The following is a 22,678-nucleotide window of genomic DNA, read 5'->3' as shown; positions in this document are numbered from 1 at the left end:
TTCTGGGATATAGCTGTTAAATACTTGTTGACCAGAATTTAACTGAACTGAGTGTTCTCTCTTTCATTGCCTCTGTTTCTTTACTACCTGCTTTCCTGCCAACCCCTGTATTTTGTTTCTCTGTTTTTACCACTACCAAAACCATGGTCCCATGTGTGACAATGACCCGCCAATCCCTGATCAAATAGACCCGCCTCACTCAACTTCTTCCTGACTTCTTCTGAGGGCGACACTATTGGAAACTTCTTCCTTCTTGAAACACTCCCACCATTAGATTTCAGGGCTCTGGCCCCCTGCTTGCCTCTCTCCTAGGTCTACTTCTCCTCATTTGCTGATTTGTCTCAGCACTCAAGCACACTCTTTTCCTAGACACTGCCTTCAGGTTGTCCACTGCCTTTTCTTAGGTGGCTTCCACCATCTTGGCTAACCAGTGCCCCAAAAGAATAGTGCTTTAGGCCCTGGCCGGTTGGCTCAGTGGTGGAGCATCGACCTGGCGTGCAGGAGTCCCGGGTTTGATTCCCGGCCAGGGCACACAGGAGAAGCGCCCATCTGCTTCTCCACCCCTCCCCCTCTCCTTCCTCTCTGTCTCTCTCTTCCCGTCCCACAGCCAAGGCTCCATTGGAGCAAGGTTGGTCCAGGCGCTGGGGATGGCTCTGTGGCCTCTGCCTCAGGTGCTAGAATGGCTCTGGTTGTAGCAGAGCAACACCCCAGATGGGCAGAGCATCGCCCCCTGGTGGGTGTGCCTGGTGGATCCCGTTCGGGCGCATGCAGGAGTCTGTCTGACTGCCTCCCCATTTCCAGCTTTAGAAAAATTAAAAAAAAAAAAAAAAGAGAGAGAATAGTGCTTTATTAAACCCAAAGTTCTCACATGTCTGCCAGCCTCCCTGGCTTTCTACTGGGAACTTCATAGGTATTTGTGTAAAGAGTGGCAGATTTCTTGACTTTGCCCTTGACCTTCAGCTTGTAACAGAATGGTTTGTTTACTGAAGACTATGTGCTAAGGATGTTGACTGTTCCTGAGGCTGCTAGGATATAAAAACTTTGACTTTAAAACTGTAGCCTAGGATTAAACAATAAAAGAACAGAGTCATGACTTTGTTTCTCACCTACCCAATGCTCCCAAAAGGCTTCCAGTTTGAAAACCACTCAAGTAGGTTCTCTCTGAAGTCTTAGCTGATTCTGTTACTGTCAGACCCTCAGTGATGTTTACTGCTTTTTATTAGTAATATCCTTAATGAAGGTTAATGGTGAAAGTCCTTTCTCTTTCACCATTTATGAAGGTGAGTGTTAAAAGTCTTGAGGATTACAAGTGTTTGTTTTCTGGGTGGTTTTATACTTGTGTGGGAACCTACATTATATCACCACTAAAGACTGAGACAGTTATATAATCAGCAGCATTGTACAAACATGGTCATTGTTATGTTATGAATTTGATTATAAATACCAGCTACTACATTAAACATGTCATATTTTAAAAACCAATGATTTTAATTTGGGGCTTATGATTACACTTGTATATTGAACCCTTAATAATATGGACTTTATTAAATTCACTTATAATTGTGACCAAGTGAGTCTATACAAATGCCCCAGATATATTTGATTTTCAAAATTTCCATTTCACACCCTTCAATTTAGGTATAAATAACTTTTTGCTTAGTCACCTGTGGGTTCTTATTTTTCCCTTTGGAAGTGTAAAGAGAACTTTAATTTATGAATTTTTGATTGCTCATGGCTTCTTTGGACACAAAGGTACCCTCAGCCCTCATTGGTGATACTGTGGACTCAGAATGCTGGCTCATGGAGCTATTGGGAAACAGTGCCTTGAGGCTCTTAACTCCCTGCTCTTATTCATGTCACTTAGTTGTCACCTGACAGATTTATGTACAAAGCTAGACCTGGACTTTTTAATCTTTGACTTTCTCTTAGTAACCTGGGTTCCATTTGAGAAGGTAGTGTTTGTATTTTCTTGATGCTGTACACACACACACACACACACACACACCCCTCTAACTAAAATTTACATCTAGAAATACACTTTCTAGAAAATGCCTTGGTTATGTACATTAGTCTGCTGGGCCCTCCATAACAACGCACCACACACTGAAAGGCTTGAACAGCAGAAATTTATTGTCTTACAGTTCTGGGGGCTAGACAGCTGAGATCCAGGCATCAGCAGTGTCGGCTCCTTTAAGGCTGTGAGGGAGAACCTGTCCCATGACTCTCCCCTCGTCTGGTGGTTTGCAGGAATTGGTGACATCCCTCAGCTTATGGAAGCATCACCCTGAGTTCTGCCCTCATAGGACATTCTCCTTGTGTGATTTTTGTCCATATTCCCCCTTATTATAAAGACACCAGTTATATTGGATTAGAGTCCCCTCCTGTGTCAGTATGACCTTGGATTAACTACATTGGCAACAACCCTGTTTCCAGAGAAGTTCATATTCTGAGGCATTGGGGTTAGGACTTCAACGTATGCACTTAGGGAGTCACAATTCAACCCATAACAATATGGCTAATGACTGAAATAATCAGATGACATTTTCACTTGGCAATTGTGGATAGGAAAAATAGGTAGAAAGAATAGCAACTTACACTGAGTGGCCCTCAGAAATTGGCTAGAAAGACAACTGTTGCAAGATATGAGAGTGGTTAACCCCTTCACGGACTGGCACAAAATTTCTGGTGGACCGACACCAGTCTGCAGAATGGAAGCATCAGTCAGACTGGCCGATGTTAGGGAAAAGGAAGTTGAGAAAAAGGTGAATGATGATTCTCCCAGGGAAAAGAAAGAGAGAGGATGCCTGGTGAGAAATGGGAGTGCTGGGGTTTGGGGAAGAGTGTGCTGGGTGTCTGTACCCAGAGGCTTAGGGACCACATCAGGTGCTGCCAGAGGAATGGCACTCCTTAGAATAGGTGGTGAAGCACATGGACTGGTTTGTTTTTAAACTGCTTTACGGTATCTCCCATGAGAAGATTGTTTTCACTGTTACAAATCAGAAACCAGTAATTTTCTTTTAACATGAAAAATATAAGCTCCGTTTTTTTATTACTTTCCCTACAAAGCTGAAAGCAGTTCATTTGCCTTCAAGATTTTTCATTTTCCTTGTGTTCTGAATGTGACGTTACCTTTCATTAATCCCTTCTAGCGAAGCAAAATTTAATTAAAACCATCTCACATGGTGGCAGCCATTTATGTATTTAAAAAAGGAACTCTTGGAAGCTCAGCTCCCCGTCTTCTGTTCTAAACAAAGTTGAACTATTAAATTTAGTAGGTTCTTTCTTGAATTCAGAATTTGTTACATAATGGTTCTTACCCTCTTAATTTTGGATAACAGGGAACTTTGTTGAGTATAGTAGTCTCCATTTATTCCTGGGGGGAGACCCAAAACTTGGATAGTACCAAACCCTATATTACATATACTGTATTTTCCCTATATACACATATCTGTAATAAAGTTCCATATACACATTAGTCATAGTAAGAGATTAACAATGAATAATAAAGACAAATTGTAGCAATATACTCCAATAAAAGTAATGTGAAGATGGTCTCTCTCAGAATATCTTATTGTACTGTACTCATCCTTCCCCTGGTGATGGGAGATGATAAATGCTTTAAGTAAAAAACTTTCACCATCTTACTTAAAGAAAGCCCTTTATGGCTTCTCTTTGGTGAATCTAAATCGCCAGCACTTTGGCCCATTATTATGTAAAGTAAGGGTGTCTTGAACAGAAGCCCTGCAATACCTTGACAGTTGATCCAATAACCAAGATGGCTGACTACTTCAGTAACTAAGGGTAGGAAGTGACTACAGCCAGACAAAGGGGTGGTTCACGTCGGAACAGGATGGAGCAGGACACCAAGAGTTGGCATCCTGCTAACTCAGAACAGAGCACAATGTAGGAGTTATCAATTGTTTGTTTTGGGGAATTTTCACTTAATATTTTCAGAACACTGTTGATCGTAGGTAACTGAAACTACAAGTAAGGGGGTAGAGGACATGCCTATGACCTGACTTTGAAATAATATGAACTTGAGACTTGAGGGTGAATGGAGATTATTTTTTAAAAAAATGGAAAATAATATATAAGTATGCATTTCTTCCCCTCAGTGTACATGGAAGCCCAGGTCAAGGAAAAATAAGGGGACCCCATTTTACAAATAGCTTAAGTGACAAGGTGTCACAATAGAATTGTTAGATCGCATGATGGTTCTGTGTTTAGAAATATCCATACTCTTTTTTTATAGCAACTGTACCATTCTACATTCTCAACAGTGTTCAAGGGTTTCAATTTCCTCTCATCCTTGCCATCGCTGGTTATTTTGTCTTATTTTCCCTTAATAATAGCCTTCCTAATGCATGGAAGTGGTGATTTGTCACCTTTTCTCTCATGAGACAGCCATTGCTTTGCCTACTTGATGCGTGATCAGTGTTGGTGGCATTCCTAAGGAGGAGACTGAGTGGATGAACAGGAATCTCTTAGCTGCAGCCGATTCCTTTGTAAGGAGCTTCGGCTCACTATAGTAAAATTCCGTGATGAAGGGGTATAAAGAATGTCTCTGGGCTTACCATTTGCCCAAGATCACTCTAGGAAGGAATCGTCGTTCAGTGTCAAGAGCCCCAAGTCATCCATTGGCATAATGATGACATTTGACAAAGAAACAAAGTTTCAGATCACCTAGGTGTGTCTTATGGGCCCAAACTCACTGTAGTTAAATGAGTTCTTACCAAGTATATAGAGGGGGGTGGTTACAGAAGGAAGTGTTTCCTTCACTGAGTGTTTAGCTTTCAGCCTGCCCTTTGCTGAGTGTTGTTCTCTTTAATGAGCACAGCTGAAAACCACCATTAACATCAATATGGCAGCACCACAACACACCTTTTTTTTTTTAATAGGTTCTTGAGCAGAGGTGGATTTAACTGCGGGCACAGCGGGCACTCGACCTGGGCCCCAACTTCTGAAGGGCCCACAAACCCCAACTTTACACTTTTTTCTAATGACACCAAGTTTGGTTTCATATGTGCAATTTAACATTAATAGTACATATTTTTTATTTATTTAAAAATATGATTAACATTTATTTTTATTTTCCCTGTCTCTCTCTTTTTTTAAGGGGCCCGATATTTTCTTCTGTGCCCGGGGCCTCAACTGACCTTAATCCACCTCTGTTCTTGAGTCAAACATACATGACTGTCATTTGTTCCGTCTTGGAAAGGTGCTTTTGACAGATGGCCAAAACTCTTCTTTGTTTCCATGTCGTTGACTTCCGTAAGTGTGATGAGTGTGCCATGCGGATGAGTAGACTGAGCATTCTCGATTTGAAAACCACGTGACATTAATAAGCAACGCTGTTAGGCCAGGCCTGTGGTCTCTCTTATTTTTGTCTTCGCACGTCATTAGCTTAGGGTGATCTGTGCATTTCATGAATCATGTCATCACTGTCAGGCAGCATCAGCATATCACACAGAGGATTAGAGGAAAGCAATTTTGTGCTTAGGGAATAACTGGATGAAGACTTACTTGGTGACTTTGAGCTGCAGGTCAGCTTCCTATTTTAAAACCTCTCATTTGGTTACACAAGCAGAAGGACCCTAAAGTCCTTGAACCTGAGGCTTCATCTCAGTCTTATTGGCCAGCCTGCGCTTGCGTAAGCAAAGACTTATTAAAGGGCGCAGGGTCCAGCTCCAGGACCAAGCATGGAGCAGGAGTCTGCCATGACATATGTCTGTACTTCTTCCAACTGAGTGGCTGCTGTCTTAATGTTGCCTTCCTCTTAGCTAAGATCAGACAACAATTTATCACAAGCATAATCTGTGACAGGTATCATCTTATCCTCTCATACTCCCCAATTCCTCTTGCTCCCTGTAACGTGGTGAGACGAAGACCTTCAGATTTCTAATAAAAAGGATGGAAACCAGAGCTCCTACTTTTCAGCCTGAAGGAAAGTCTGTACCATCCAATCTCCAGGTCAACCCCATGCATTCTCTTCTTTTATTGAGCGTTCTTTTCCTCATTTTTCAACTACACCAGCAAGACTTCTCTAATGTTTGCATCATATTGTCTTACGAAACTATGCATTCCCCATTTAGTTTGGAACTTGAAACCAAAGGTCAAGACCAGCCATCAGTGATTTTGGAAGCTCTGGCCCTTGCTCACCTTTCTGGGACAGACTTCCCACATAGGCAAATGCTGGAGTCAGCCAATGTAAAGAAGCTCCTCTTTCCTGCTCCCCTCCCTGGAGGTCGGGCGAGGAGAGGGTGGACCCAGCTCTCTCCTCAGTCACTCGGGCACAGGCATGGTCTGGCTTCTTTGAAGATCATCCATTCTGCATCTCAAGTCTCTGGGCAGGCCTACAGGGTCTTTATCCTTCTTCAGGTCACTCATGTATAAATGGCTCTTTGGAAACACATGACCCCCTCTGCACGTCCTGTTCGGTGTTCCAGGCACTTCGGGATCTGAGACTTTCCTGTAAGGTAGGGGGCTCATAGAGAGGTGGGGAAGAAGTCTTTTGGGGTTGGTGGTGAGGCTTTTTGCTGTCTTGTAAACGATACTGTGCAGTGAGGGCCTGGTTCTTCTGAGGACAAAATTGGACATGAGATTTTCTGAGGCATATAATAGAAATACTATGGAAACATATAATTAATTTGTGGATGGGTAAGTGGGGATAGAAAGGACAGATGCAAATACAAAATGTATTTTCCGCAGTGATTTGATAAATAGTGCTTTTTGTAATGAGTGCAGGGATGGATTTAAAAAAGAGAAAGAGATGAAAAGCCTCCAATGTTTGAACGATTGAGTAGGGAATCAGAATGTTTATTTTCCCTTCAAAAAACAAACACCGTATCCACAGCAAACGTGGCAAGGCAGCAATGCCCCTGCAAGCCGTTTCCTTTAGTCATCCATCCTCCAACTCCGGTGAGTGAGCCGCGACCCTGCCCAAGAGAGGGAGCATCTGAGGTTGGTTTGCGCCGTCGCAGCGCACCGCTTTATTGTCCATCCTTAGAGTGTTCCGATGGATGTGCTTTTAGCAGGAGCACAGTGGAGAGGCCCTGGTCCCAGGGGTGTGGGAGCTAAGTGCTTGAGGGGTAGGGGTGCCCGGGCAACCTGGGGGCTCGCTCCACTGTGGTTCACACCCGCTTCCTCCTGCCCCTGTTGTGCAAGGCAGGCAGGGGTGGCTGCCAGTGAACAAGAACCCTGGCTTCTAAACTGATCTTCAATTGTCCTATTCCTATGAAAGTTTCCCTCATGTGTCCAACTCTGCCTGCTTGAGGCCAAGCCTGCATTTTCTTTTTTCTTTAACATGTACTATTACAGAGACATTATGTTGTGGCTATGTTAAAAATATAACTATTTAAAAAGAAAACTATCGCCTAACCAGGCGGTGGCGCAGTGGATAGAGCTTTGGACTAGGATGCCGAGGACCCAGGTTCGAGACCCCGAGGTTTCCAGCTTGAGCATGGGCTCATCTGGTTTGAGCAAAGCTCACCAGCTTGGACCCAAGGTCGCTGGCTCGAGCAAGGGGTTATTCGGTCTGCTGAAGGCCTGTGGTCAAGGCACATATGAGAGAACAATCAATGAACAACTAAGGTGTTGCAACAAAAACTGATGATTGATGCTTCTCATCTCTCTCTGTTCCTGTCTGTCTGTCCCTGTCTATCCCTCTCTCTGACTCTCTCTCTGTTTCTGTAAAAAAAATAATAATAAAAAATAAATAAAAAGAAAACTATCAACCCTTATCTTCTTTCCCAGACTCAGCCTACCTACGTAGGTCTTTATCCTTTGGGCTTCACCCCTCCTCCCCCTCTCCCCCTCCCCACTCTCTCCTCTTTTCTTCTTCTTCCTCTCTTTCTCTCTTACCTCCATCTCATCCCTCTCTCATCCCCCTCTCATCCCCTCTCATTCCTCTCTCATCCCCCTCTCATCCCCCTCTCATCCCCTCTCTCATCCCCCTCTCATCCCTCTCTCATCCCCTCTCTCATCCCCCTCTCATCCCTCTCTCATCCCCTCTCTCATCCCCCTCTCATCCCCCTCTCATCCCCTCTCTCATCCCCTCTCTCATCCCCCTCTCATCCCCTCTCATCCCCGTCTCATCCCCCTCTCATCCCCCTCTCATCCCTCTCTCATCCCCTCTCATCCCTCTCTCATCCCCCTCTCATCCCTCTCTCATCCCCTCTCATCCCTCTCTCATCCCCCTCTCATCCCCCTCTCATCCCCCTCTCATCCCCCTCTCATCCCTCTCTCATCCCCCTCTCATCCCCCTCTCATCCCCCTCTCATCCCTCTCTCATCCCCTCTCATCCCTCTCTCATCCCCCTCTCATCCCCCTCTCATCCCCCTCTCATCCCTCTCTCATCCCCTCTCATCCCTCTCTCATCCCCCTCTCATCCCTCTCTCATCCCCCTCTCATCCCCGTCTCATCCCCCTCTCATCCCCCTCTCATCCCTCTCTCATCCCCTCTCATCCCTCTCTCATCCCCCTCTCATCCCCTCTCATCCCCTCTCTCATCCCCTCTCTCATCCCCTCTCTCATCCCCCTCTCATCCTCCTCTCATCCCCTCTCATCCCCTCTCTCATCCCTCTCTCATCCCCCTCTCATCCCCCTCTCATCCCCCCTCTCATCCCCCCTCACCCTCCCCTCCCCTCTCCACTCTCCCCTTCCTCCCGTTGTATATTTATGGCAAGCAAGCAGAAACAAGAAGGCGGGAGGGTGTTCCCCAACCTTTCTTCATTTCAAAGGGCATTTCTCTATAAACTTGGTTTGTGCCTTAATGAATTGCTCAGTTTTAGAAATCTGCTAAGGAAGTTCTGTAACCCACATAGTGGGTTGCCCTGCTATTATTTATAGTTATAAACTCTTTATAGATTCTGTCACTTTACAGGGTATAACATTTATAAACATTTATATGTCAGTGTGAGTGTATTGGTATAAGACTGTGAAGTACTTTAAATTTTGGTTCTTTGTTTATACCTTGAAAAATGGTCTTACAATCTCTGGCCCTCTTGCCTTCAACTGCAAAGAAAGGGAATATGGTTTGGGTCTCCTTGGACCCTGTCAGACCTGGCGTTTTATTGTCTGTGAGTGTAATCAATACCAAGTGTTGCTGAGTCTTGAATGAAATGCCTTCTAATTGCTGTTTGAGAGTCTGTCTGTCATGAAATTTAATTGACCCCTAACAGTAGCTTTTTAGAAAATAAAGCTTGTGTACTAAGCTTTTTGAGAAGACAAAACTGTATACTAAATCTAGTCTATTCTAATTTTAACTTTCTTTTCTCTCCACCAGTTTGCTGTTTTGTGGTTCACAAGAGGTGCCATGAATTTGTTACTTTTTCTTGTCCGGGTGCGGATAAGGGACCCGACACTGATGTAAGTAATCTGGAAACTATTGTTTGACGTCAGTGCAGATTTTTGAGTTTAATTTTTTTTTTTAACACCTGTACAACTGTTGTTTGGGCCCATACTGTTGATGGGAAGACGTATCAGTTAGTCTCATACTATTGGGGTTGAACTAATGAACAGATGTGTAGTCCTTCTGAGCCCTGTCGGGACCACTGAGGGACTGGAGGAGAATTTCTTGTTGGCTGATCCCCTTCAGCCTTCTGCCCTGGTAGGCCACATGGACTGCATCCACCAAATGTATAGGAATAGCTTTCCCAACACAGTGTGGTTCTTCCCCGAAGATGCTGACAAAGTTTACAATCCACATAAGTCACCCTTCTATTTACTAATAGATCTGTCGCTGTTGACCAGCATAAGAAACTATGCCTTGTTCACTTCATGAGATCCTTGCTATCTCTTCGTTACGTGTTTTATAAAGGCTGCTGTTGATTTAAATCAGTTAACATCTGTTTCACTGAGCGCATGGTCTCTGAAGCTGCCCGTGGGTGAGCTACCCGTGTCTTGTGGCTCTGCCTGTCTCTGTGAGGCATCTCCGTCCCAGCTCTGCGTAGACCAGATTGGCCACGGAGGGTGCCATTGAGGAGGCCCGGGAAAGACCGGCATCGGCACTGCAGGATGGGGAAAAGTAGATTTACAGTTGTGTGTACGGAAAATAACACAACAAATAAATAACAACACAAGGATAAACTCTTTGTTTCATGTACCACAACTGTAAACCTACTTTTTCCCCACCCTGTATATTGAGCAGAAAGAAACTTGGGCTGTTACATAGAAAGTAATATTTTAACTGAAAAAAAAAAAAGTGTTGTGGCAGAGGGTGCTGAAGACCAGGCACTTCTATTCTGAACGGCTTTCGCCAGATCACTGAGTCACTGACACTTTTTTTTTTTTTGTATTTTTCTGAAGTTGGAAACAGGGAGGCAGTCAGATAGATTCCCGCATGCGCCTGACCAGGATCCACCCGGCACGCCCACCAGGAGGCGATACTCTGCCCATCTGGGGCATCGCTCTGTTGCAACCAGAGCCATTCTAGCACCTGGGGCAGAGGCCACAGAGCCATCCCCAGCGCCTGGGCCAACTTTGCTCCAATGGAGCCTTGTCTGTGGGAGGGGAAGAGAGAGACAGAGAGGAAGGAGAGGGGGAGGGGTGGAGAAGCAGATGGGTGCCTCTCCTGTGTGCCCTGGCCGGGAATCAAATCCGGGGACTCCTGCACGCCAGGCCGACGCTCTACCACTGAGCCAGCCGGCCAGGGCCTGGAGTCACTGACACTTAAACAGTGTGCTTTCCACCTGAGGCATCTGTTCTCACCAAGAAACTGCTTTCCTGGTGGCTTCTTCAGGGGAGGCAGGGCTGAATCCTCCCCTTCTTGGAAGATGGCGTGTTCACGAGCAGCTCTGAGCAATTCAGCCTTGCGTTGTTTTTTTTTTTAACACACGTAAGGAAGGAACTTACCAGGGGACCCTTGGCGTGTGGGAACAGGCTGCTTCTCGGTCAGAGTGCTGAGGGACGCAGCATAGGGGGGGTACCGCCCCCTTCCCTCAAAGACTCACAGAACCTGGGAGCCAGAGGGAGCATCCGAGATCATCTTGTTTCATTTCCTCATGAGCCAGGACGCCCAGTCCATGAATGTGAAATGACTTGCCTACATGCAAAAATGTACATATATACATATATGCAGTGTCATCCCACCTTTCCCTACTCCCATGTGTCCGTCTGGTGCATTGTAGAGATTAAAATGGGTGCAAATGAAAAGTACTGACTTTTCTGAAAGTGGGCCTGAGGTATCCTGGGGTGGTCCTTTCACCTCCTTACTGGTATTCTCAACTCCAGCTTAACTCACTTCTCTTCTATCTCCTCCCATTCCTGCAGCATCAGGAATCGGCAGCGGGGGGCGGGGGGCAAGGGGAGGGGAGGTTGTGGAAGCTGGCGCACTAGGAGCCCTGTAAAGCATTGCTTTCAAGTGGGAACTCCCTGATGTGGGGAGGAGCTCCGTGTCTGAAAGATCCTGAGTGGGCTGGGTGTCAGGTGTCTAGTTTAGCATTTTGAACGCAGTCGCAGAAACAGCGGGGACCCAGGGAAAGGTTTGAACCTAGGAATGATGCGATGCTATTTGTTTCTCATGAAGGTGGCTCTGGCGACCTGGTAAGAAAGGAATTGGGTGAGAAGTGGGCTTGATGGACAGACAGAGACGGGGCAGCATTGGGGATGGCCAACCAGCATGGAAGCTCCTGCTCTCCAGGGCAAGAAGGGGAGAGCTTGGAGCAGATGGAGGCAACTGGGGTGGACAGAGTGGACCCACTCAGGACAGGCTGAGTCGCCGAGTCAGTGTTCTTGGCCATTGTGGGATCAGGGAGATGGAGACATTGAGAAAGACTTCCAGGATTCTGGCACAGGACAGAGCATATTTGGGGCCATGGGGTAAAGCAGATCAAGGGTTTGACTTTGGACATCTTCAATGAGTGGAGGTAAGAAGTGGGGTGTGTCCTGCAGATACAGATGTTTGTGTAAGCACCATTCTAATGCCTGTGGCCAAGGCCAGGCAGGTTCACGCTGGATTCGAGCAGACAGTAGAGGGACTGCGGAGCCAGAAAGTGACAGGCTATTCCCATTTATTGGAGGCGAGCAAAGACAGGAGAGCAAATAAACAACAGACGGGAAAGCTGATAAACAAAGGAAAATCTACTATTCACAGTAAGGACAAGGCAGGAAGGAAAACCGCACCTCACAGTGGCCAGAGAGCGATCTGGGAGAACCACTGCCCAGGGAAACACCCATGGCCTCACACGGGCTCTGCACACGTGCCTCTGCCACGCACTCATGCACTGACCAAGTCCAGTGCTTGCAGCCCGTAAACCCGTGAGCAAGCCTAACACAGTTGCCTCACAACCATCTTGCCTAGAGAGAGGGTATGGAGCGAGAAGAAAAGAGGTTAGGGCCCAGGAGAGATCTGAGGAACCCCGCAGACTGGGTGGAGGAGGAAGGGCAGAAAACCCAGGTAGGCGGAAACCCAGGAGTGTGGTGCTGATTTCACGATGTCCTCAAGGGGCCAGAGGCCAACTCTCTGATCACGTTCTGGGATCCTGTTAGGAATTCGCTGTAAGCTTTTGATTTTACACCTCAGTAGGCACTGTGCATCCCAGGGTGCACTGGTCCGTCTTGTTGACAAGGAAAAATCTTGGTTTATGCCGGCTAGACATCAATTCATGCCTGTTAATTATTTTTAGCAACCTCTTTCACACTCAGAAATTTTATCCTGTTTGGATGATTGCTCTGTGCTCGCCTTACTCCTGGAGCCTGGAGCCTGGAGCCATGCAGGAAGCTGTGGTGAAGGTCCACGTGGTGTGACATACGATGTGAGAGGTGCACCTGTGACCTGATGTCCAGCTGAGGTCTCTTCCTCCTCCTCTGGTGTTGACTCGCCATTAGTCCTGAGCCTCACATTTTAAAATCCTTGAAAGTAAAGGTGATAAGAGATGAACTTTTAAAAATTAATATGAGAGAAAAAGAAGGACGTGAGATATTTAAAAGAATCAGTGAGTCCCGACTGCCCGATTTACAAAAGGTTGTGCGTTCTCTCTCGTCCAGGGAGGAAATTCTGGTCCTTGGCATCCAGAGGCCTGTGATTAGGCATTCCGTGGCCACAGCATGGGAAGTGTCTCCTGTCTGTTGTGCAGGACGATTTTATTTCTTTTACAAATATGCACGATGTACTGCACCAGGGCGGTAGTTGGAAAAGCAAGAAGGTTTCAGCAAATGGCTGAGCTGAGTTGGTAGGACTTTTATTGTTTCCTCCTTTTTTAAATGTTTTATTCAGTAAGTTTCAAATCACAGAGCTGAAGGGTGTTAAGGAAAAGAGAGAGCAACCCCTGGCCTGGTTGTGCTTCTGTGGAACATGTTGGGATCTACCCCCTGGTGCAGTCATGGGAAGTTCTGCTCAGACGTTCAGAAACGTGCTAAAAGGCAGGAGAACCACCAGTCAGTAGAGCAGAGGGATCGGGCACACAACACAATCACCAGTTCAAAGCTATCAAGATACTACCTGAAGCCTGTGTGTTCTTACTGACCATTGTCACCCTATTAAATTTAATATAATTTTAAAAAGAAAACAAAATACAAGGCAAAAACACCTTTATAGTTGTGAGTATGCAAAACAGTTTATTCTTGTATTATTATTTTTTACTTGTACTATTTTTAATACGAACAACTACAGATCTACTTTGCCCCCCCCATGATGTAAGACAAAAAAAAACTACCCCAAATATTTTTTCTCTGAAAATGAAAACCTCATCAGTGAAGATGTTTGTTTTCATGCCCCAGTGAATGTTTAAGGTGCACAGTTTACGTGAGGCTTAATAATGCCTTTACTGAGTGCAGCGGACTCCCAAGTGTTCACAGGGGGAAGGGCCGAGCTTGCACCGTCCACAGACACGGTACCTGCTCTTTCTCTCATCTCCCAGATGAAAGGAAAAGTACTGACAAATGGCAGAACTCAGATGACCGCAACCACATGGGAAGAGAGTTCTACATTGTTTTGAACAGAGATCATCTTCAGGACTCCACGAGCAGTCCTATTGAACTGATGGGGCACGCCGAGCACCTCAGAGGAGAGAGAGCTCCTGGATGCAACGGTGGGAACCCCTGAAGACGAGGCCAGCCTCTCGGCCCGCCCACCCCCTCCAGATGAGCAGCGTCTGGCAGACATTCCGTAGGACCACACCTAGAGATGAAAGCCAAGGCTTCTGAGACTTGAAGTGCAACCCTGTGCACACCAAGTAGAGAAGGAAAAGGAGAGACATTGAAAGAACCTACCATTAAAGGTTAATGCATTCACCGCCGCTGTGAGTCTCTGGAGCCAGGACTCACAAGCTGGAAAGAAGGGATGTCCCTGGCTCACAGAACAAGCTGGGTTCTGCCTGTTTGGTATTGGCGAGGCACTGTGAGTTGGTGCAGAATTTGTGTGTCTAGGTCTGTGGCCCCGGCATTTCTGCCCCGCATCCAAGATTTTATATGACAACAAAGGAATACGACAAAACTGGTCCATGTTTAGAAATAGTTCTTCTGCCCCCGCCCCCCAAGTTAAGGGTTGGACCAGGACATGGTGCACGGGTAGAGGAGGGACTATTATATTGCTCAGCTTTGGGGACTGGCGACGGTGAACATAACTTTGCCTTTTGGAAAGCCAGCACTATGGAACTGCTCTCCCAGTGGTTTCTTCCCTGCCCTGGCCGTGACGGGGTGAGGAGGGAGACCTCAGAAGGGCTGATGGGGCCTTCCAGGGGCCAGCTCTCTCTCAGACTTCCCTTCGCTATTTCAAATTTCAGCTCACCAGCCTCTGACCTCCAGTCTGGAACTCCTCCCTGTTCTCAGAATAATCTCCATTCCTCTTCAGTTCTGTCTGTCCGTGAAGCCGCCCTGCTCGAGGGAAAACAGGGTGCTTGGGTTCTGCCAGCATGTATGCATGTGTGTGTACGCATGTGTGTTGTTCACACAGTAAATCGTTTCCTCTCGTACTTTGTTTCCTCTGTGCCTCGAGTGAGAGAAGCTGCACAGGGGCCCTTTCAGAGAACTGGCAGGAATTCAGTCCTGCTCTTCAGGCCACAATGTACACACACAGACACGTGCACGCACGCACACTCACACACAGATACATAGAATCACACACCCTTTCCATCGGCAAAGTTGTAGGGAGAGAGAAAGTTCTTATGTAATATGTATACAATGACACAATGCTAACCAACCATCTACACATTCTCATTGGCACCTTTACTCTGTGCGTTAGACACGTGGATGTTTGAGAAGGTGAAAGGGGGTAGGCGGCGACCCGGTTAAAGTCTTAAAGCACCAGAGGTAACATGCTTCCCTTGCACTTCTATTTGCAATTTTTCTTAGCCATTCTTCTTCTCTTCCTTCTTCCTCCTCTTCCTTCTTCCTCCTCTTCCTTCTTCTTCTTCCTCCTCTTCCTTCTTCTTCCTCTTCCTTCCTCTTCTTCCTTCTCTTCCTTCTTCCTCCTCTTCCTTCTTCCTCCTCTTCCTTCTTCTTCTTCCTCCTCTTCCTTCTTCTTCCTCTTCCTTCCTCTTCTTCCTTCTCTTCCTTCTTCCTCCTCTTCCTTCTTCTTCCTCTTCCTTCTTCTTCTTCCTCTTCCTTCTTCCTCCTCTTCCTTCCTCTTCTTCCTCCTCTTCCTTCTTCTTCTTCCTCCTCTTCCTTCTTCTTCCTCTTCCTTCTTCTTCTTCCTCTTCCTTCCTCTTCTTTCTTCTTCTTCCTCCTCTTCTTTCTTCTTCCTCTTCTTTCTTCTTCTTCTCTTTCTTCTTCTTCTTCTTCTCTTTCTTCTTCTTCTTCCTCCTCCTCCTCCTTCTTTTTTTCTGCCTTGCATACTCTTTTTTTTTTTTTTTTACCTTGTACAGTGCCCCTGGCCTGTCTGTGGGAAACTGCTCATGTAGGGCTTTGTACTTTTTATGCCTTGAGCCATACAATCAAACAGAATCCAGGTGATTTAAAAACAGCTTCCTGGGCCCTCAGCGTACCTCACCTGGGAGACAGCCAGCATCCGCACAGGGGATGTCACACGTTAGCTGGCACCTGCTGGAAGAAGGGCACGACTAAAATTAATTAATTGGTTAAAAGGCAGGGAAGTTTACCTCTGGTCCTGGTACAGCTTCAAGCCTATGAAGATCATACAACGGGGCCCTTAGAAGGAGCTCGAGAGTATTGACTAGAACCAGAACCAGAAGAGAAGCTGTTGAACAAATTGCTACAACGCACAGTGACGTCTGGTGGGAAGCTGGACTCTGTGGAGGCTGCATGTCTTGAGAGCAAAATCGCTTTCTGTTTTGGTGACAGCCTTGAGTGTTCTCTACTCTCAAGTTCTTCTTGGTGTCTTAGAAACCAGCCAAATAATAATTTAAAAAAAAACCCAGCTACTCCATTGTTTAAAATTCAACATTTCAAAAGCTTCATTTATAATAAAACTCAACACATTCAAAACAAATCTAGAGAGAAATTTAATTAGCAAATCTATTTTCTCAAAGTGTACTTTTTACATTTACTGTGGAAATAAGACAATTTTGTGAGCATACCCAGTTATACCCCCCAAATTTTTTATATTCTTGAACTGACAGAGTATGGTGAGATATGTAAAAGGTGCAGGTGCTAAAAGGTGACATTTGGCACTCAGCAGAGGGAGCTCGAAGGGGTCTCAGGGTGGGAACTGGGTGTCCAGTCTCCTCCCTGCCCTCCCAATACATTCTGGTCCATCACAAGGATGAGCCAAGCATGCAAATAATTACACTGTAAGGTTGCATAAGTGGGGAAGAGGCAAATGCAGTTGTGTCAAAGTGGAGGGAGCATGAAGGAAGGCCTCTTGAAGGCAGTGACATTTTAAGATGGATTGCCATTCTTTTCAAAAGGTTCTTTAATGAACACAGACCAGTATTTTCTTGTCTTCCCTGCTGGCTTAAGGGAGTCACATCTCTTGCCAGGTGCGGCTCTCCAGTGGCACACAAACTCAGGTAATGACACATTTGCAAGAAGCCCTGTAAAAAGAGCCGGAGTGTCCTACACGTCCTGGTGGGCTCCCCCCGGTGCACCTCTGAGGAAGCCCTGGCCAGGTCCTGAAACCACCCTGCTCTCGCCCACATAAGCATCGCTCACATGCTGCCATGCCCCGGGAAACCTTAAAAACAAGTTATTTCAGGAAAATAAACCAAACAAAGAACTCCTGTGCTAATTCTGATCCTTGGTGGGCGGATTCTTTTGTTTACCAGATTCACAGCAACAGAAACATTTCCTGCAAGGGAAGGGACTCCTGTTACTTTTTCACCAAATGTATTTAGCTGGGAATTGAAAGTATTCCCAAGTACTTGCCCCTTGTCCGCAGCTCTGATGATGAACTACTGAACTACGGGAGACAGCTGGGCAGTGGGACGTCCATTCTCTCCACCTCCCAACTTCTGGCCAGTAAGGAGAGGAGTGTGTGGCCAATGACAGAGGGCCTCATATTTTAGCTAAAAGCCTGTTTGCAAGGAACTCTGGGGGCTTTCAGCTTCATCCAACAGTTGAAGTTGTCACTGCTCAAGCATCTTTGGAACTCCGCTCTTAGACCAGCGGAGAAGGCCAGTAGCACATTCTTTTCAAAACCTCCACTCTTGGCAAGTGGTCTGCCTTGGAGAGTGTGGGGAGTGTCAGTTTGGGGAAGCAGCCTTGAGTCCGGCGGAGCCCAATCTGAGTAAGGGGCATGATTAAGGTGGGCAGTGCTACTGTGGGTCCAGAAGGAGGTAATGGGATTAGGGAGAATGTGAATGTTAAGAAAGCTGTGAACTGTCTCTGACATTAGGTTTGAAAGAGACTTTGCCTGTGAAGCATGGAGAGCACATAGGAGTCATTGTAGCCTCTCAGGGGCACTTTTACTTAATACCTGTGGGTTTTTGTTTTTTTAATTGTTGCATTGCTTAATGATTTTGCCTACACAGTGAAGTCTCATGAGCAGATCCTGCGTCTTTTCCCTTTAAAAGCTAAGAGCCCAGTGCATAGCCTGGCATAGAATGGGCACTGGAAAAATATTGTTGAACCAAAGAGAATGAGTAGACGAAGGTCTGAGAACCTAATCTGATCCCCACCTGTTTTTACCTGGTCTCCAGTTACTTGAATAGTATTAGTTGTACATGAGATGGTACTGAACTGCCCCAGGATCTAGGATGGATGGTTCATTACTTTCATTACTATGTCTCTTTGCAGGGGTGGGGAGCCACAGCTGATGGACTTGCCTACTCTTCACAGTAGCCATTTGAAACCATTGTCTTGAGTTTTTGGAGTCTTTGGTGGATCTGGGTAATAGCCTTTGGACTAGTTGGTATGAAAAATTGATAGGGTGGTTCACTTATTTTTGTTTTTTCCTGACCTAAACAAATGACTTAGGGTTATCAGACAATTGATAGTGTCCAGATAATCAAATTAACTAACCTGTGCATGAGAACCATTGCTAAAGATGATGTCTGGGGGGCCTGTTGCTGGGGTTCTAATCATTGGGAGCCCAGACTGACATCATCTGACATATATTTAGCATTCCTTATGCCTGGTGCTTTTGTTGCATTTATTTATTATATGTTATCATTAAATGTTTCTTGAGCATTTATTATGTGCCAGGGGCTATGAGATGCAAAGGTTAAGAAAACGTGCTCCTTCTCTACAAACAGTTTGTCCTGAGTGGGGAGTCACACATACGAAGAAACATTATTATTTATTCAGATAATTACTTTAGTGGGTAGCATACACAAATGCACAAGGCATGTATTACTATTCCCACAGTAGAAATGTGAAAATTGAGGCTCAGGGGCTGTGAAGTGACTTGCTGGGTTCTGGTAGTAAACGGTGCGTCAAGCTTTGAACCAGGTCTCTCTGCTCCCAGGCCTGTTCTCTTTTCCTTGGTACATGTGGTTGATCAGTAAAAGCAACTTAAGGAGCAGTTTTTCTGCCTAGGAAGGCTCTGTTTTTGTGGACAGAGTCTGGGGTGAGTGTGAGTAGGAGAGAAATCTTAAAAGAGTAAGAGAAATTTGAAATGATGAACTCCTAAAATATGAACAGTACAAGCAGGACCGATCGTGCATGTTAGTGTAATAGAGCTTGCAGGGCTGACGGAACCAGGTGAGAGCCTGCAGCAGTTTGGAGACTTGGTTTGAGTTTTTCTCAAGGAGGTGTAAGGGAGGGCTTTCCAGGACACGGGGTTTCTGGAAAGATTCATTTCTGGCGGCTTCAGCCACAGCTGAAAGCTAGCCCTAAGACCATTTTGGCTCATGCCAGAGGCTTGTTCCTGGATTTTAGTGAGTCACTTTTTTACAAGCTGAAGGACAAGTCCCATTCAATTAGGTGGTACCTTCCTCACCTTGGTTCTGTTTTATGGTTCTGCCACTTAATAAACTTGCAGTGGGAGACTCAGGAAGAGTCTATGGACAAAAAGAAATACATTTCCTAGGGGCCAGGAAAGGGAGAAAGATTTATTGAAGATTTTATAGCTGGCATTATCACTGTGATATTTATTTATTTACAGTGAAACCAAGGACAGAAAAAAAAACCCCAAAACATCCCTAACAATCAAATGAACCCCCTTACTAGGAATTCTGTGTAGCCTTTGATAATGGCTAAAAGCAATGAAACCGGTAGGGGGGGGGGGAGTCCCTTCTCCGCCCAATGTTTGTATTATGCTGTTGTGCCAGAGGTGTGAGCACACTCCCATCACAGAGTCTAGTACTAGCAAGAGATGCGATGGATGGTGGGAAGGTCAGTTGTTGTAATCATTTTGTTTATTCATTCAACAATTCCATTTTTCTAATATAGCATATTCCCCAAACATTTATTTTGAGACTGACATACCAAAACAAAAAACCAGGTTCTAAGAAGAAAATCACTGTTATGGTACCCGGTCATATTGTCATTAGATTAGTCCTGATTGTGTCAAGGTTTTTCGAGACCTTGACATGAGACTCCCCATGTGGAAAGTGCCCACATTCATTACATCAAGGGCATCATGGCAGCTGGGTGTGACTGTTCTGTTTCTTCACCCTGGCCATTCTCCCTGCATCTCCTCCCCTCGCCACACCCATGTTTACTCCCGTTGTCCTGATCTGGCTTGGAACAACACCAGGTGATCATCTCTACACAGCCCCCCAAGCCAGAAGTCTCGGGATTGACTTGGTTGTCTCCAGCTCCTTTGTCTTCCACATCTGAGAGGTCCTCAAGTTCTGTGGGCCCTGCCTCTGTCCTTTCCTTCTTCATAGCCCCGTTTTACTGAACACCTTATCTGGTCCTAGGAATGGGCCTTACTGAGCCAGACTGTTGCTCCTGTAGATGCCACCCAGTGGTATTCCAGTTGTTTTATATACAACATGTATATGATATCATGCTACTCTCCTGCCTAACATTTTCCAAGGGTTTCTGCAGGGTCCCACAGGATGACTCCTCTGGCTGTGAGCTGGGGCTCTGGGCTGGGATTCCTTGGTTCCCCTTCACTTTGGCCTTGCCAGGAGGGTAATGCCACAAGTTTCTTACACGGCAGTCCCCTTTTCCAAGAGGGTGAGCCACAGTGCACGTGCACTTCTAGATCTTCCGCTGGTATCGTTTTCTGATGTCCCATGGCCAATCATCACATGGCCAAGCTCAGAATCCCCATGGAGGTGGATTAGCCTGAACTCTCCGGAGAAACAGACCCTGTAGGCTGTCTATGCCTATGTATCACACAGAGAGATTTATTACAAGAAACTGGCTTGTGTGAGGATGGGAGCTGGCAGGTCCCAAGACCTACGTACTGAGTCATGGGCTGGAGACCTAGGACAGGAGATGGTGTAGTTCTGTTCTGAAGGTTGGCAGGCTCCAGACACAGAAGAGCCAGTGTTTCAGTTGAAGTCCAAGGAGGAAACGCCCATGTCCCAGTTCAAGGTCATCAGGCAAGAAGAATTCTCTTGCTCAGGGGAGGGTTAGCCTTTTTGTTCCATTTAGGCTTTTATTAGGAAAGGTAATCTTCTTTACTCAGTCTACTGATTTAAATGTTAATCTCATCCAAAAATATTCTCACAGAAATACCCAGAATAACATTTGACCAAATTATCTGGGCATCCCCTGGTCCATTCCGGTCGATGCACAGAATTCACCCTCCCGGAGGGTGAATACACAGGGTCTGGATCTTGGGAGGGCTGAGTCACTTACGCCATGAATGTAAGTAACACTTTACCACAGGGAGACTTATTTTGGTTATGTTACATTGTAATTGTTTCTTTCCCCCTACAATCTATTCATCTCTATATCTCTAATGCTTTGTTTGATTTCTGACTCATAGTAGGTGATCATTAATGTTTGTTAAAAGAGCAAATGAATGAAAAAGTGAAATCTCTGATTCCCAAAATAGAATGTAAACCATTTCCTTGATTTGCGTAAAATGTTTCATGAGCTTCTCTCAGAATCAATACTGGCCATTTTCTGATAAGTTAGACTTTAGAAAGTGAATTTCCTTATTTAAAATTTGGTTTTTTTACTTTTCAGTGCTTGAAGAAATTTAAGCCTAATAAAATTGTGCAAGATGCCCAGTGAACCATGCTTGCTGTGTGACCAGTTTTAACCTGATGAACATTTTGTTGTTGTTGTTGTTAAATGTTGATGGGAAGGAAAAGAAAATACCATTCAGAGAAAAGGCTTGTTGTGTTCACTGCATATTTTAGATTTGTAACCCTTGAAGTAATTGCTAATTAAACCGTTCATCTGGAGAGGTTTCTGACCAGTCACAATTCAAGAGGCAGAGGGATACCAGAGAGCGCTAAGGACCCCGCCTTCGGGGTCAGTCGTCTCTGCTTCCTCCCTGTCTGGCCACCGCGTTTCCTGGTGCACGTGTGTTCTGTGCCTGCCTGTATCGGGAAAAAGCATCTCTGCGGAGCTCATATGGGTTGCTTGCTATCCCGCTCATGAGAAATTTATCCTGTCATGAGATCACTGGATAGAAGAATATATTTTAAAATGCATGATTCTAAACTGCAGGATTTTTTTTGTCTTGTCAGAAACCCACCTAAGACAGTTCCCTTTCAGAAGGCAGTTTGTGCGTCGCTTGTCCACACTTCACGCATCCCTTGTCCACACTTCACGCATCCCGTGCTTGTGTTTCTCTGTCTCCTTTCTGAGGCAGGAAGCTGTGTAGCGTCAGCACGGGCTCGAAATGTTTAAAACATGAGAATTTCACACCTGAAAATGATAGTCTCCGTGGAGGAGGGTGATTTTATGTTTCTAGATATTAAGCTGTATTGTGAGTCATTTGTTCTTAAACAGGTCGTTCTTCCATTGCTGAAATTAATCACAGAAGACCAGGGAAAAAGAAGAGGAGTTCACACAGCAGGTCTTAAAATTAGAAAGGCAGGCTGTTCTCTTTAGCATTTGCTAAGTTTGAATGATGTACCAAGATTCAGGTAATTCATGTTGATCACTTTTATTTTTTTCACTACAAATCTGTAATTTAGAGCAACTTAATATACAGAACTAGACTGGGGAAGAGAAAAGTAAGTCGAAAATTTAAAAAATGAATCACATACAAAAGTGAAACGGAGCTTCTCTGCCAAGTCCACATGCCCACTGTGGATCTGGAGCTGTTTCCTTCAATTTGATCACATGCTCCTGCCGTAAACTTCTATTCATCCAGCAGCCAGATGATGGGAGACTCCAACAAAACATCCTCTGGAAAAACACAAGTTTGCCCGCTGGCCTCCTAACTTGTTCCTCATTTCTGTCGTCTCCTCCAGTTTATCCCTTGCACA

General features: G+C 45.5%; 1 protein-coding gene across 2 annotated transcripts in view; it reads left to right on the top strand.

The window, feature by feature from the left end:
- The window catches only part of PRKCA (protein kinase C alpha), a 408,132-nt gene that overhangs the window by 168,127 nt on the left and 217,327 nt on the right, over positions 1-22,678 (top strand). For both annotated transcript variants that reach the window (XM_066386622.1, XM_066386623.1), the window contains one exon: positions 9,283-9,365. In XM_066386622.1, the coding sequence (XP_066242719.1) occupies positions 9,283-9,365 (83 nt within the window). The remainder of the gene's footprint in view (positions 1-9,282; positions 9,366-22,678) is intronic.

This window comes from Saccopteryx leptura, chromosome 5, assembly GCF_036850995.1.
Source record: "Saccopteryx leptura isolate mSacLep1 chromosome 5, mSacLep1_pri_phased_curated, whole genome shotgun sequence".
In the NCBI taxonomy this organism is placed as follows: Eukaryota; Metazoa; Chordata; class Mammalia; order Chiroptera; family Emballonuridae; genus Saccopteryx; species Saccopteryx leptura.
The sequence above is the reverse complement of the archived record's forward strand: the minus strand, read 5'-3'. Positions and strand labels throughout refer to the sequence as shown.